A 15,784-nucleotide genomic window follows, 5' to 3' on the forward strand; every position below is an offset into this window, starting at 1 on the left:
TAGCTGTTTTGCTAATGTATTTGTGAACAAAGACCTTTGTGTTGTGTTGCATGCTGACCTTCTGTATTGTGTTATTGTCTTTTAATTCACTTTTTGCCTGTCCTTTGGTCTGCTCTCATAATCAAGGATCCAGATCTGCTAATCCTGCTGGTGGTAAGCCGTTTCTCTTCTTGCCTTTTTGTTGTTGTTGTTGGCATTCTCCCCCACCCCATGCTCCCTGCACAATATTAATTTCTCTCTTTATTGTAAGCTTAGTTAATCTTTCTGCATTTTTCTTTGTGTTCAAATTCTAGAGTTTGAAATGGATTTCTTTCCCCTTTGTACATAGTTTAATAGTTTATTAGTATGCTCAAATTTTATGGGTAAGATTAGTAGGTCCTGAGACAAATTCTTCGTTGGTTTTTATAATGATTTTTCACTTCAATTTGTAGTTAAATCATTATAAACTATTAATTTTTGTGAGTATTCACCTAAGTGTTTCATTTGAATGATGGTGGTTTTGATTTATATAATACTTATTTTTAAATAATATATATTTAAAATAAACACACATATAAATTTACAGGTAAGTGTTGCTTCAAATGTTTTCTTCCTCTGGGTCATTCTATTCTAGTACATAAAAAATGTATCCTTTATATTTTAGAATTGTATTGCCTTCTCTACTTAGGGAGGTAATCTATCAATGCAAATGATTGCCATTTGAGTGTATTGGTGTGATGCTTAAAATTTTGTTGTTTTCTCTAAGAGAGAATTATGTCCCACAAGAAATAGTAATATATGTATCTAGCTACTTATCTATTAATAAAAATTATCAGCCATATTATTTGTTTTCAATTTCCAGTTTTATTGCATACTTCTCAGAGATTGTGGTCCATGTTATTTCTACTTTTGTAGACTTTTTTTTTGAGATTTACTTTGAGGCTTAATACACGATTTTTGTTTTTAATATTCATGTGCGGAAAGGTAAAAAGAATGTGTGTTCTATTTGTTGGGATATATATGTGTATGTGGGAAGTGTGTGTTTGTATACATACATGTACACACACAGACACAATTTTGACTGCTCTGTCAATTTCTGTGAGGTATATAGTTTTTCAGTAGTATTAGTCTTTCCCTGAGGTCTTTCGGTAGGTGTGACTTTTTCCATTTCTCCCTGTACTTTTATCATTTTTTAGTTTTATATTTCAAAGCTGTGTTGTTTGCAGCATAAAGGTTCGTGATTATTGTATCTTCATGGACAATTATTCTTTCATAAATATTAAATATCCTTCTTTGTCTTTTTTAAATGTTGTGTTTTATTCTATTTGTTTTTGTTTGTGGTGTATTGTTTGACTCTTAAAAATACCAGGCAGCTGAATTTCATTTTATTTTACTTTGCATTTTCTTTTCTTTTTTCTTTCTTTTTTTTTTTTTTTTAAAGATACAGGGTCTTGCTCTGTTGCCCGGTCTGAAGTGCAGTGGTGTGCTCATGGCTCACTTCAGCCTTGACCTCCTGGGCTCAAGTGATCCTCCCACCTCAGTCTCCTGAGTAGCTGGGACTAGAGGCATGTGCCACCATGCCTGGCAAATTTTTAAAAATTTTTGGCGAAATGCGGTCTCCCTGTTGTTGCCACACTGGTCTCAAATTCCTGGGCTCAAGTGATCCTCCCACCTTGGCCTCCCAAAGTGCTGGGACTACAGACATGAGCCACCAGCCCAGGCTTGTTTTAATCTCTTTTAAATAGATGAATTAGTCCTGCCACCTTTGTTATGATTAACTAATATGTTTGAACTTCTATCTTATTTTGTGATTTTTATTTACCAGGTTTCTGGTTATTTTATCCCCCTACTCCCTTTTATATCATTTGTCAGATTAATAGAATTTTCTTGGATCTATTTTCTGTAGCTAATGCTTAAGAAAACTGTTATAGTTCTACTTCTGCTCTTCTAGCAGTGACACCTAAAATTTTTAACATAATCAGCTCTTACAGAATAAAAAAACCAGAACAAGAATAAACACCTTTGTAGTATTTGTAGATATTTACTGTGGAATAAGGAGGCTATTCTACCAGTAATTCTTCTAAGTATATTCTTTTATGATATTCAGTTGTCTTTTATGCTCCTACATTTTAAAAAATTACCACCAAATAAAAATTTATTTTTATATAAAATTCTGTATTTTAGCCAAATTAATGTGTAAAACCTGGCTTTTGAAAGTATTATAGTTTATTCCTACATTTACATCTACTATTCATTGTCATTTTGCTTCACTTTTAGCTGGCAGCCGGTCAAGTTCCCCAGGAAAATTGTTGGGAAGTGGTTATGGTGGACTTGCTGGGGGCTCCTCACGAGGCCCACCTGTGACACCGTCCTCAGAAAAGCGAAGCAAGATTCCCAGGAGCCAGGGATGTAGCCGGGAAACAAGTCCAAACCGAATAGGATTAGGTAAGGATTCTCAAAGATCTTGGAAAACCATTCCCAGCTTGGTCATAGTTTTGATTATAAGCTAATGACTATGTCTAATGTAGGAAATATAGATCTATTTTTTGAACTGAGGATGTCACTTTGCCTGCGTGTGCTTTATACAGATTTTGGCACATTGAGGTTTCAGTTAGAAAAATATGTGAGACTTAACCATTCAAATTGATGGGAAGGAATTATGTCATTATAGGCTTTTGTATTTTGCAGTCGTTGTACCAAGCACTGGAATTGGGGAAATAGGGTGTTTCCCCCACAACTAGAAGCAGTGTTGCTTTTCATTTTCCTTTTACTGATTAGCACTAAGTAGACATTAACCTATATGAATTTTTCAAAAACAACATTTAGGGTCCACATTTATTTTAATTCTGATCTTCTCTAATTGGTGAAACTTATGGTTAAAAAATATGTATAGTTACTTTTGACATAGATTTGTTTAAGCATGCAAGCTAGGAATTGATTCAAACCAATATATAATATTTATTTTTGTGTTACTTAGCTTCTTTGTAATAGTGTGTAGAATCATGTGAATTACTCTCAGTAGCTTAAATATATTTTACTCCATTAAAATCTAATTCATATACTACCTTTTTAAATATAAAATTTAGAAGTCTTTGTGATATAATACAAAAAATCTAAATTAATACTCTATGACTTCTTTACTTCCTAAGGGTAAAATGTATTAATATAAAATCAGACTACTGTATTCTTACATTGTGTTGGCTTGTCTTTCTCATTTATTCATTTATCTCATCAACAGTGTTTACTGTGATGTACCAGGCACTTTGTTAGACCTGAGAATTAGAAGATACATGACATAGATTTAGATTCTGACTTCAAAAAGCTTGATATCTGTTGGGGAGAGGTGGAAATGTAAGACAGTAAGACAAATACTATGATGGGGTGCTCCCCATAATCAAAACTATGACCTAAAAAAGGAGTATCTTAGACCCTTGGCCACCCCAGATTTCCTGCTAGGGGAGGCTGCCCAGTGTAGGTTCTGGTTTCATGAAGTACAAGATGGGATTGGTCCAGGTGGGGAGATAAGGGAAAGGTTTCCAGAGGAGAGAGAAGCATCTGCAGAAGCAGTCAGGCAAGAGGCAGCCATACGTCATTCATTTGGCTACTGTACCGAAAGTCAGAGTGGGTGGGAGTTGGGGGCAGAGACTGGTAGAGTCCAGCTCATGAAAGTCTTTGAAGGCCACCTTAGCTACGAGAAGGCAGGAGAAGATATTTAAGAATGGATAAGGTTTGATTTGAAATCCTATTTCCAAAGCAAGTAGAAAGTATTTCGTGGTTTTAGTAATTCTCTATGATGCCAGCTTTTTACTGGCATTGCGTAGTGTGGTCTCTTAGCTGACAAGTTATTTGGTTGGCGATGTGGATACAACAATAGAAAAGGGCACAGCTGGAATATCTGAATTTTATGTCTGATGCTGTAACATATTTGTGTTTGGAAAATGCATTTGATTTTAAATCTAGGTGTTATGTTTTAGCTGTCTTTTTCCATAGTTAGTTGTTTAAGTTTATAGGATGTCTGTCTGCAATCCATGTTAGTTTTATACATTGAAAGATTCTTTTCTGTTTTGAGATTTTTTTCTTTTTATATTATTGAAGATGCCAATTTAATCTTCTTCTGAAAACTGGGAGATAACCCAACTTCATTTATCTAACGTAATTCTAATGTGTTCCATGATTTTAACTAAGAGGTTTGTGTTGTGTGTAGTTGAAAAGACAGTATTTTATACGTTTTTAAAACAGGTATTATGGAGCATCAGTAGGAACTTAAGAGAAGCCTGTTCCCTTCCAAAGAGTTATTTGAACCTTTATTTGAAGAAAGTTACTTCCTTGATGCTAAAGGGATCAGTTATGTGTGGAGTTTTGAGGTCATATGAAGGAAGATATTTTCTTTAAATTTCCACACATTGTGAGAATATATGCTTATAAAGAAATATATATGAATAAAATGTATTTTCATTTTTTTCCTGTAGTATTGCTTAGAAATTCCGTTTAATAGGGTGGCAGACATAATAGCATTATTCAGTAATAGATTATATATTACTATTATCGTTTAGTATATACTGGATATATGCCTATGTTTCTTAACATTTGACTCATTGTATAGCAATTTTCAATATAATTGTTGAAAAAAAGAGGAGGAACATCTTTTAGGAATATTTTCTATAATTCCCAAACCAACGAATTCAACAGTTTTAATGATAGCTAAACTAGGTTTGGAATTCGCACTGAGAATTAATTGTAGTTATCTACAAATTGTGTTTGGTTCACCTATGCCTCTTTTTGTTTGAAATGATGCTTCTTAACAAAATTTTCTTTTTTCATTTGTTTTAAAACTAATGCCAAGGATCTTCTTTGGCATTTAAATTTTCTTAAGCAAAACAGCCTGCAATTCCTGTTGAATATTCAAGAAGCAAAATATATCCCTGCTGCTCTCTTTTTTCTTGGTGATTTGTTCCCTCGTAAGCTGTCCGAGTAGGAAAATATATTTTTAAGTTGTTTTATTTCTGTATGTCCTAAAGATAATACTTTATAGATACAATAATGTCACATAAATCACCAATATCTGTAGTGATTATATTTTGGAAGTTTGCCCTTGTTCTCTTCTCCCACTCATCTATGGAAAGGCTATGAAAACACATTTGATATTTTTGCAGCTTTCATTCTGTGGATGTGTATTTAAAATGTTCTTAAAGTTTTCTGGTTAAAATACTTTGAAATAATTAAACATTAATAATAGTTCATTTCAACTGTGAAATGAGACTACTGTCTGAAGACCAAGACATGAAAATGTCTAGACCAGAGAGACATTTCATGTCTTTAACTTCTGGTGCTTTTTATTAATTCTCTTATATTCTGCTTTCATGAGTCCTGGTTGGACCCTTCCTTAAGATGTAAAAGTCAAGATTACCATTAAAACACTGAAGTAGGGTAGAGTGTCTATCAAGAAATGTAAACCAATTAAGTGGGTATCTTATGGATCTTATGGCTTCCCAGCATTTCGTGTAAGCAGAAGACCCCAGAGGTACCTAGGAATACTGCTTTTTTAGGAAGTTCACCGTACAAGTATGTTTTCCTTATCTCTCCCTCTTATGCCTTCTCCTCTGTAACATATTTTCACATAGAACATTTAGTTTGGCACCTAAAGAGACAAATTATTTTGTTGTTTTTTTTTTCTTTTAGTTTTGATCACCTAATTAATTCATTTATAAAAAATCATGTATATACTTATTTTAGGCCAGGTGCAGTGACTCACGCCTGTAATTCCAGCACTTTGGGAGGCTGAGATGGGTGAATCCCTTGAGGTCAGGAGTTGAGATCAATCTGACCACCATGGCAAAACCCCATCTCTACTAAAAATAGAAAAATTAGCTGGCTGTGGTGGTGCGTGCCTGTAATCCCAGCTACTTAGGAGGCTGAGACAGGAGAATCACTTAAACCTGGATGGCGGAGGTTGCAGTGAGCCAAGATTGTGCCACCAAATCCCAGCCTGTCAACAGAAGGAGACTCTGTCTCAAAAATAAAATATAGGCCGGGCTCAAAAATAAAAAATAGGCCGGGCGCAGTGGCTCACGCCTGTAATCCTAACACTTTGGGACGCTGAAGCGGGTGGATTGCCTGAGTTCAGGAGTTTGAGACCAGCCTGGGCAACATGGTGAAACCCCATCTCTAAACTACAAAAAATTAGCTGGGCGTGGTGGCGTGCACCTGTAATCCCAGCTACTCGGTAGGCTGAGACAAGAGAATCACTTGAACCTGGGGGGCGGAGGTTTCAGTGAGTTGAGATCATGCCATTGCAGTCTAGCTCAGGTGGCAGAGCGAGACTCCATCTCAAAAAAAGAAAGAAAGAAAGAAATGAAATAAATAAATATACTTATTTTAAATTCTTTTATATTAGTCTTTCAAAGTAGTAGTATAAGTGAGTTTGTATTTCTCTTGTATTTTAAATTATTTAACATTTGAACCATTGATGTCACCACTAGATTTACTTTGAAGAGTAAATGATGCCAGAGCTCTTGAAGTTTAGGGTAACTATGGCCATATTTTCACAAAATCATAAACAGACAGAGTTATTTTTCTTTATATTGCTACTAGCCATATGTTAAAGGAGAAAATCAGCTCAAATGGGTGAATAAACTGTCTCTGGGTGAAATACGGGGGGTGGGGGGTAAACCTTGTTAAGAAATTTATGCATACTGTTATTTCAGAGCATATCTGTTTACTACTGTTAATGCTTTTTATTGTATTCACAAAACAGACTCAGACCAAAAAGAGAGCATTTTTTCCCCGTTGTTCTAGCATGTATATGAATTTAAGGAAGGAGATGGGGCTGGGAAAAATTCAGAAATAATCAGGCAAGAACTATTAAGAAAATGCTCAACTAAGCATGAACTTGTTTAAACAACTATCAAGACTTTCTATAGCTTTTTTATCATTTGTTTTGGAGTGAGCAGTGGAATACGACAAAATTTTCACGTGTGCTCTTCAGCAAGAGACTTGGAAATACTTATGTATGCGCATTATCTCACAGTACCCTTCTCATTTAAGATGAGGAGACGTGTTCTTTTTCCTCGTTTTCCTAATGGGAGGCTTGAGACCCAAAGAGGCCAAGTGGCTGGACCAGTGAGATGGCGTGGAACTGGAATGGTCAGTTTTTGACTCAGATTTGGCACTGGTTTTCTAAGGATGAGTGGTATTGCTATGTACATTCTAGGAAAGTTTTCCAGATTGGTAGAGCCAGTACATGTTCCCTAGTTTTTTAAGCATTTAATTTGGCATCTCCTTTTGTCATCATTGTAGGAGCTGTTTAGAATGTCATCAAGAATTGCTGATTAAATCGTCACTACTACTTTGAGTAAAAATTCAGTGCTTTCACATCACTCTGGCAAAATTAAGGAGAGCTTAAGAATTTCTGGTGAACCCCCAAATAAAGCCCTTTATGTCTACATTGTTGAGATTATGTTCCTGTGCTTGACTTCTTTTTTTTTTTTTTCCTGACCAGTACTAAGCATTTGGATTTCACTTAAATGCCTTCAGAGTCTAGTTCTACTCTAGCACTGAGCAGCTGAGCACAATAGAAAGTTGACTTTGGTTTTCCCTTTCATATTCTTTTTTTTTAATCAGGGAGTGTTATGATTCTGGTTTATAAGACATTCTTGTTATACTTTCGCTGTATAACAAGTCTTTGCTCTTAAATAATAGACAATGTTTGTTGCAGGATGGAAACATACTTGTTTTTAGATCAGTGATGCAAGTATTTTCTAAAATCTCTTGACATTTTTTCCAGTCCATCCTCTCAAGATGGAAGCATATATTGTCCCTATCAGCTGTTACATTAGGCAGTCCACGTACATGTATTCAATATCTAAGGTTGTTTTGGAGTATTTTGCCAGTAATGTATCTCCATTTTCTCAGATGGAGAAACAAGGGTATTTTGTGAGCTTCACAGCCCCGTTTTTATGAGACCCTGGGCTATCCATGCAATTCTGTCTTGTAGTCTCGGTGTTTTATAACATGAGAATGATTAACTGTATCCGTAGATGATCAGAAAGTTATTTGCTGTTCTCAGGTCAGTGGAGGGATCTTTCCCCCAAGTACTGAGAGTTTTGATCTACTTGCCGTAGACACAGTGTGGAAGACTGGGTCAGTGGCGGTGCTTGGTGGAGCACAGGCAGATCTTTTTGGATTCTCATAGAAAAAGCAGGGATAAAATGTTGGGATCAGTTAAGGAAAGGATAACAGTCCCCACTTTTTCTACCTGCTGGTTTCGAGAATTGGATATGTGTGAAGCATCTGCACGCTTACTTGGAGTGGGTAGGCTGTCTGGTTATGTCAACCCTTATGGCTTCTCTTGGTGAAGATGGCCAGCCTGGGAGCAGTGAGCCCTCTTCCTTTTCATTAGGTAAGTTCATGGACTTCAGTGACCGACATGGTTATTCTGTTTGTTAATCCAAATTAAATTACCTTTCTAAGAAACAAGTGCGTATGAATACAGCTTTGGTTTTTTGTCCTCTTGTTGAGAATCTCGTTTGCTAAACTCATAAAAACTGATCGTTTCTAAAAGGCCTTTGATCTTGTATTTTCTGATGCCAGTTTGTTGTTCGGAAAGATTTCTTTTCACTTCTTACATTTAGGTGTAATTTCACCTTCATACTGAAATTCACAGCTTTCTGAGGCATTGAGCATAATCACATTTTACCCAAACCCTCCCCTGTTGGCATGTCAGTCAGTGAGACCTCAGCATGGATAGGTGGCTCAGTCATCAGAATTCCCCAGCGTGAACAATGTTGTAATTACATTAACCAAATGTGACTGACATTTTGTGAGTTTTTCTGTCTTCATTAAACTTGTTCACCTTCTCTGAAACCCTTCATGCTGCACGCTAGCACGGAGCAGCCGTATCCCTCGACCCAGCATGAGTCAGGGGTGCAGCCGCGATACCAGCCGTGAGAGCAGCCGAGATACAAGCCCTGCTCGGGGCTTTCCTCCACTTGGTGAGTACACGTAGGCGCTGGCTGAGGAGCAAAGAGTTCCTTACCCTGCTTGTCCAAGACACTGCTAGGTGGAATGACCTGCTTTTCCTCCTCTACTGTCCTTGTGGTCCTTTCTTCTTTCTTTCCTCTTCCTTAGTTACCCCGTTGTCCCCCTCTGCATGCTTGAATTCTGGCAACTTCGAATTTTTATATATTAGAGGAAAAAAACACCACTTCACTCTGTACTGTTGTCATTGATGACCACTTGCTCTCAGCAAGCCCATCTGTGTTGTCATTTCTAACCGAAGGCAAAACTCAGCCGAAGTTCGTTGCTGCTTAAAAATAAAGCTAATCCAAAGTTTATTCTGAGTCATTGACTTTTTACAATTTATCTTTAATTCTACTACAGATCAGTCTGTGTGTAATTTAATTCAAAGAAGGAACAAAAGTACAATTGCAATAATGTTTAGAAAAGTAAATGAGTTTTCTGTTTAGTGTTAATAGTCCTGCCTTCTAAAATGGACACATAATAAACCCTTTTTAGTTAGTATAAACTGTTGATCCCCAAAAGACATCTGTCAGCACATACTTTTGTGAAAAGGAATATTTTGTATTCTTCAATAATTATTTTTGGCTGCTTGCCATGTTAAGTGCTGTACAGATGTCCATTTTCCTCCTGATAAGCATAAATGTAGAAATCATTTTGTAATAATTAGACCTAGACCTGAAATTATATGGATCTTTGGACTCCAGCAGTCTGTTAATTTTAACTATGTATTTATATAACTGGTCTTTTGAAAACTATACATGTCACTACGAAAGAGGGATGTTAAAAGCATAAGGTCTTAATATATGCCTCTACCTAGCTTGTTCTAAAAATGTTATTCACTGCTTCTGATCTTTTTTCCCTAATCAGTATCGATAATAAAAATCTAGATACATTTCTTTATGACCCATTGTCCTTAATGAGATTCTGAAAAAGAACAGGCAACCACATGCCAAAGCCCTGCTAGACGGTCCCTGTGATTTAGCGAGGCAATACCTGTTGTGAGGTGTTCCACCTTGTTAGCATGAGCCCCTGAGTGGGGCAGCTTACCTATTGCATGTCACCTATTCCACAGCAGTCTGAAGCATTACAGCAGAATTCTCAATAATCAGAGGTGGCAATGATGATTTTTTTTTTTTTTTTCTGAATGAACTGGTGATTTTTCCTTTTAAATTAAGGCTGTATATCTTTGCATCCTTGCTCACTATTTGAACTTCTGAACAACCTATTTATGAGTGAACAGTTCAGTCCTTTATTCGTTATTTTGTCTCTTAGAAGCAATTCAGTGTTTTCCTTTCAAATATGTACTGTTATTTTTGATACTGTCCGTGGAAGCCTCCTTTGGTATCTGGCACATGGAGCAGGCGAGGTGTGCTGAATTCTTGAGACCCTAATTGAACTCTGAGTGGTTGAGTGAATCTTGTCTGTTTTGTGCATTGTTTGATTAAGTGGATCTGCTTAGCTGTCTTGGTGACAACCCAGAATGTTGAAATGTGTAATTGCCACTACTAAGGCAGAAGGTGTGGGTCCTCACAAACTCTAGCATCAGCACATGTCTTCTGTTGTGGTCAGGGCAGTAGTTAAGTTCTTCGAGCTAAATTTTTGTATCATGCGTTTCCCCTCCTTAGGTTAAACCTAACCCTAAAACTTATGTCCGGCAAGAACAACAGCATTGCTCATGTGTATGCACACCATTTGGAGCAGTCAGCAAGCATAATGCTGTGTGGTCCGTGTTCATCCTCTGGGACAGGTATCATCATCATCAGAGTTTTAGGGAGAATAAGCCACTTTCTCAGGATCACACAGCTAAATGGTGGAGCCAGGGTTTGAATTCAGATTTGACTTCAAGCCTGCCTCATTTGGAAGTAGTTTGGATAATTCAGTGTTTTTCATCTGTTCCTTGAAAATATATTAAATGCTCGTTCTGAGGCTTCTTGATGGGAGGGTGATTAGAAGATGTTTCTGAATCATTTATTCCCAGGCTTGGGGTTAGGACCTGGGAACTCAAAGATACATCCCAGAAGGTTGTTGTCCTCAGGGGAGCTTACTACACATCCTCTGAAGGTTTCTTCTTTAGCTCATTAATTTTAATAATCTCTTCCCACCCCTTTTGGAAATTAGTGAGATCGTGTGTCAGTGCTTCTTTGAATCCACTTACATAGCCAACTCTTTAACAACAACAAAAAAAGAGTAAAAGTACTTATATTCTAGTGAATATATATTTTTAAGTTTGCATTTTTATTGTTTTGGACCATTTCGATGGTACGAATGTATATGGTTATGGTGAGAATTTTTGATTAAGGGAAATAAGGGCTCTGGGGTGCTGTAAATTAGGCTCTCACATAAGTGGGTCTGCCTAGGATTCCAGTGTTGGGTGTTAACTTGTGAATGTGACAGAGGACTCATGGCATGACAGATTTTTTTTAGAATATTCTGTTGAAACTGAACCAAAGGACCACCTGGTAAGGAACCTGCATATCAGGTACTGCTTAAAAACTATTTCAGTCTGAACTATCAAGATAGTGATGTGCTTGTACAAAAATGTATAGTTTGCTTCAGTCTTAACACAAGATATTTTACCAACTTCCTTTTTTAGGGAAAGTGTTAATTTTATAATATTCTTTGCCAATTTAGTTTTAATTTTTGTGAATCTTGAGAAAGGGATATTTTCCTTTTTTTGCAAACTGGTAAAAATTGCCAGGTAATCTTTGCTATTTAATACCACATGTGCCATAGGGATGCACATTTTACAAAGTAGCATGGACCTTAAAAATTATATTAAAGAATTCGAGGTATTGATATTTTATGACTGAATGTGAGAGCGTTAACATGTACAGAATAGTAGTGTGGATAAAATGTGGCACTGCTCAGTATTATTTTGTTAAACCTATAAATTTTCTGTGGTATAATCACTGTGAATTTTTCAGAGTAATGAATGGAAGAATATTATCTTTTGTTTTTTCCTGAGGTTAAGGAAAAGCCATATGTTGCATGGAACTATAGTCAATAAGTTAATGTTTTGAACCAAGTCTTTATTTCATAATTATTTCTAAAAGTTATTTTCTGTCCACATGAGGACAGAATTTAGCATGTATTTCCTCAGGTTGATGAAGTAATATGCTCTTTAGGAATACTTGTTAATAAAATGGTACTATAATAATGTCAGATCGTAAATTGGAGGTTGCTCTTATGTGTTACTGCCACCACCAGCACTACCAACGCTACTAACCATTGTTTAAGTGCTTTATAGCCTCTTTTAATCCTCTCACTAACTCCCAAGAGGTAGGTAACATTAACCGTTATTAGCACCATTTTACAGATAAGATACTGAGACACAGATAGATTTAGTACTTTGCCCAAGGTCAGTCCTATGGCTAGTTGTGATCCAACCAGGGTTTACAGCTGCGTTACTGAGCTGGTACTCATAACCAGTGTACTGTAACTGCTTCTCCAGGGAAAAATCATTAAACTTAATACAACCAAATTCCAACAATTACACAAGTACTAATAATTAGGATATGGTCGGGCGTGGTGGCTCACGCCTGTAATCCCAGCACTTTGGAAGGCTGAGGTGGGCAGATTGCTTGAGCCCAGGAGTTCGAGACCAGCCGGGCAACATAGGGAGACCTCGTCTCTACAAAAAAAATAAAATAAAATAAAATAAATAAAAAGCCGGGTGTGCTGGCACATCCCTGTAGTCCCTGCTACTTAGGAGGCTGAGGCAGGCGGATCTGCTTGATTCTGAGCCATGATTGCGCCATTGCGTGTCAGCCTGGGCAATAGAGTGAGACCTTGTCTGAAAATAATAGTAATAATAATAATTAGGATATTCATGCAACAGAACAACAAACATTTTGACTGGGGAAAATGGAATTCCAACTGTTGAATCCCCTTCCTGTGATTTCATTTTATTTCCGTTGAAGTAACATTATGAACTTCTATGCTTGTTTTTGGTGCATGGTTGCATATGCATCACGTACTGATAAAACATCTCGTGAGCTGAGTTAACAGTCCGTCTTACTGCCGTTCCACTCTGGGATGTAGACGGTGCTCTGTGACTCCTGCTGTTCTTCATGTTGCATATTTCCATACTGGCTGATAGAGGCTTCATGGCGTGAAAATAACCCTGGAGTCCGAGTTGGTTGATGCATAGTTTGGAGCACCTTTAAGAGTGCCTTTGTTGTGCCTGTGTGTTTAATAGCTGTGTGAGAGCCAGCGGGCCACTGTGGAGTTTGGGGACTGGCACTTGCTGTCCATTCATATCCAGCACCATTTCTTCTCATGAGAAAACATGGCCTTGTTGGTAGCAGTCCCTGCATTTCCTTTGGACTGTGGCGTTTTCTGTCTCTGGTACTTCTGTGTTAATCCTGTGGGTGTTGCCATTCCTTTTACCTGCAGCCTCTCGACGTCATTCCAGGTCCACTAGTGCTCTCTCCACTGCTGAATCTGTTGGGCAGTCAGGTGAACAAGTGCTAACTGCATGACTTGGCTTCTTCATATGTTCTAGTTTCACACCCATGTTAACATTTGTTTTCATCTGTGTCGGCTAGCACTTGGCATGTATGCACCTCATATTTTTTTCCCCAATGTGCTTTAATTTTTTTAAGTTATTGAATGTTTATAGTTCTGTTAATAGGCTGTAGATGCTTTATAGCCTGTTTGACAACATCGTTTCTCCAGTATTCATATTTACGTTAAAACAAAACATAAAACAGGGAAGTAATTCCCTTCCTGCCACTCTGTCCCCAGGAAAATAACCAAAATTAGGTATTATTTAGGGTTCCTGTGGGGCAAGGGGGCATGGATATCACCCAACAGATTCCCTTCCAAAGTCTTTACTCCGAATAAACTGCCAAATATTAATGCTAGTTATTAATGTCAAGTTCACATTTTTTAAGGTACCATTTAGTTAACAGTGTTGCAAATTATAGCATACATAATTTCATATGTATGAAAATAAGTGTATTGTTCTCAAAGTTTTATGGAAAAACAAGATCAGGATTCAGGTAATCAAGTCAGGCCAGAGGTATCCTTTGCAGCCTGCAAACCCCAAACCTGCTCCCTCAGTTCTGTTTAGCAATACTCAACATCCACTGGTTAGCCACAGTGGCAAAAAGTAAGCATACAGTAATATATCAGTTTGTTAGATTTCATGCTAACAGTCCCTAATGACTACAGTTTTCTCAATTGAGTAAGGTAGAATCTATGAATTTGCAGACCGTTGATGGTGACAATTGTTACCAATTCACTGAGTCTGGTATTTTCTCTTTTTTCCTCTAGATGAAGCCCCCTATACTTTGTTTGTTTGTTTTTGGTTTTTGGGTTTTGGGTTTTGGGTTTTGCAACAGGGTCTCACTTGTTGCCCAGGCTTGGAGTGTAGTAGTGTGATCTCGGGTCACTGCAACCTCTGCTACCTCTGCTACCTGGGCCCAAGCGGTCCTCCCACCTCGCTCCCCAAGTAGCTGGGACTACAGGTGCGTGCCACCACACCCAGCTAGTTTCTGTTGTTTTTGTAGAGACGGGATTTCACCGTGTTGCCCAGGCTGGTCTCAAAACTCTTGGGCTCAAGCGATTTACCCACCTTGGCCTCCCAAAGTGCTGGGATTACAGGCAAAGCCACCATGCCCTGCCTCCTGTATATTCTGATTATGTACATTTCCCTGAAGATTAGGGGCCAGACTGAGAGCACAGTCATATGTGTTCATCTCTTGGAAAAATTGAACTTTTAATAGTATCAGAGCCTTGAGACTATGGAACAGATTTTGCTCTGGTGAAAACACAAAGCTTATAGTTTTGCTTAGATCTGGATAAACGTTTCCCCTTAAGATTTGAAATTCAAATTGTCTATGATATATATCAAATGATCTCTAGTCACTATGTATGGCAAAGCTGTATGCATCTTGGAAGCACAGAATAATTGCATTGTTCTTATAGTTTTAATTTTGTGTCTGAAAAAATCTGTATTCTCCCTGGAGCAAGAATTGCTGGCATGAGATTTTTTTTTTTTATAATTTTGTTAGACTTCGTTTTATTTAAGTTTATGCTGGGTAATTTTTTAATGGCTTATAATTGAATTACTTTCATTCTGTTACTCATAAATCTACTATCTACCCTTTTTTAATGAAAAAAAACTTGAACAAAGATCGTCTATAAAACTATATGTGCACAGTAAATCTCACATTTACACTTGTTTCATATTTCAACTGATAAATATAGATATATGTAATTTTTAATGGCCTGTTTTAGTTTATATGGCACATTACCTTTTAAACATAATGACTAAGATGACAGTTGGAATGACCAGCAAATGCATTAAAAAAGGGGATAGTATAACATACAGTTTTTGTTTCTTTTAAAAAATTCATGACTGTATAACTATTGATAAGCAGTGTTTAAATTTTTCTCCCTTTCTATGGTGGTGGAAGGTATAATGTTTTGAAATTGACATTTTTAAAAAGCTAAATAACAATTCGCTTTTTAAGTTCACCAGTTTTGTAGGCACTGTCTTGTTACATATCTAAAATTTTAAGTATGTTGTTTTATAGGAAAGATCAATTCATGTAAAATTAGCTTCCCTTTTATTCTAGATGCTTCTAGAATGTGGCTAACATAGAGATTTTCCTTGTCCAATGTCTTATTTGTTAACACAGAGAAAATAGAAAATATTTTATCGTAACATTTTTCTTCCAAAGGTTTTTATATGTTAGACTTTTTAAATAAGAAATTTTTTACTGGTAGATAATGTATAACTCACTTAATGAAGATACGACTTACACTGCCTTTCTCCTAG

General features: G+C 36.9%; 1 protein-coding gene across 40 annotated transcripts in view; it reads left to right on the forward strand.

Annotated features, from left to right (window-relative positions):
- CLASP1 (cytoplasmic linker associated protein 1) overlaps positions 1-15,784 on the forward strand; it is a 307,430-nt gene that overhangs the window by 218,534 nt on the left and 73,112 nt on the right. For 20 of the 40 annotated variants that reach the window (XM_021923495.2, XM_009185059.3, XM_021923484.2 and 17 more), the window contains 3 exons: positions 127-153; positions 2,257-2,424; positions 8,862-8,969. In XM_021923495.2, coding sequence (XP_021779187.1) covers positions 127-153; positions 2,257-2,424; positions 8,862-8,969 — 303 coding nt within the window. The remainder of the gene's footprint in view (positions 1-126; positions 154-2,256; positions 2,425-8,861; positions 8,970-15,784) is intronic. The other 20 variants (XM_021923498.2, XM_021923501.2, XM_021923500.2 and 17 more) reach the window with 3 other exon arrangements.

Source organism: Papio anubis, chromosome 10 (assembly GCF_008728515.1).
Source record: "Papio anubis isolate 15944 chromosome 10, Panubis1.0, whole genome shotgun sequence".
Taxonomy (NCBI): Eukaryota; Metazoa; Chordata; class Mammalia; order Primates; family Cercopithecidae; genus Papio; species Papio anubis.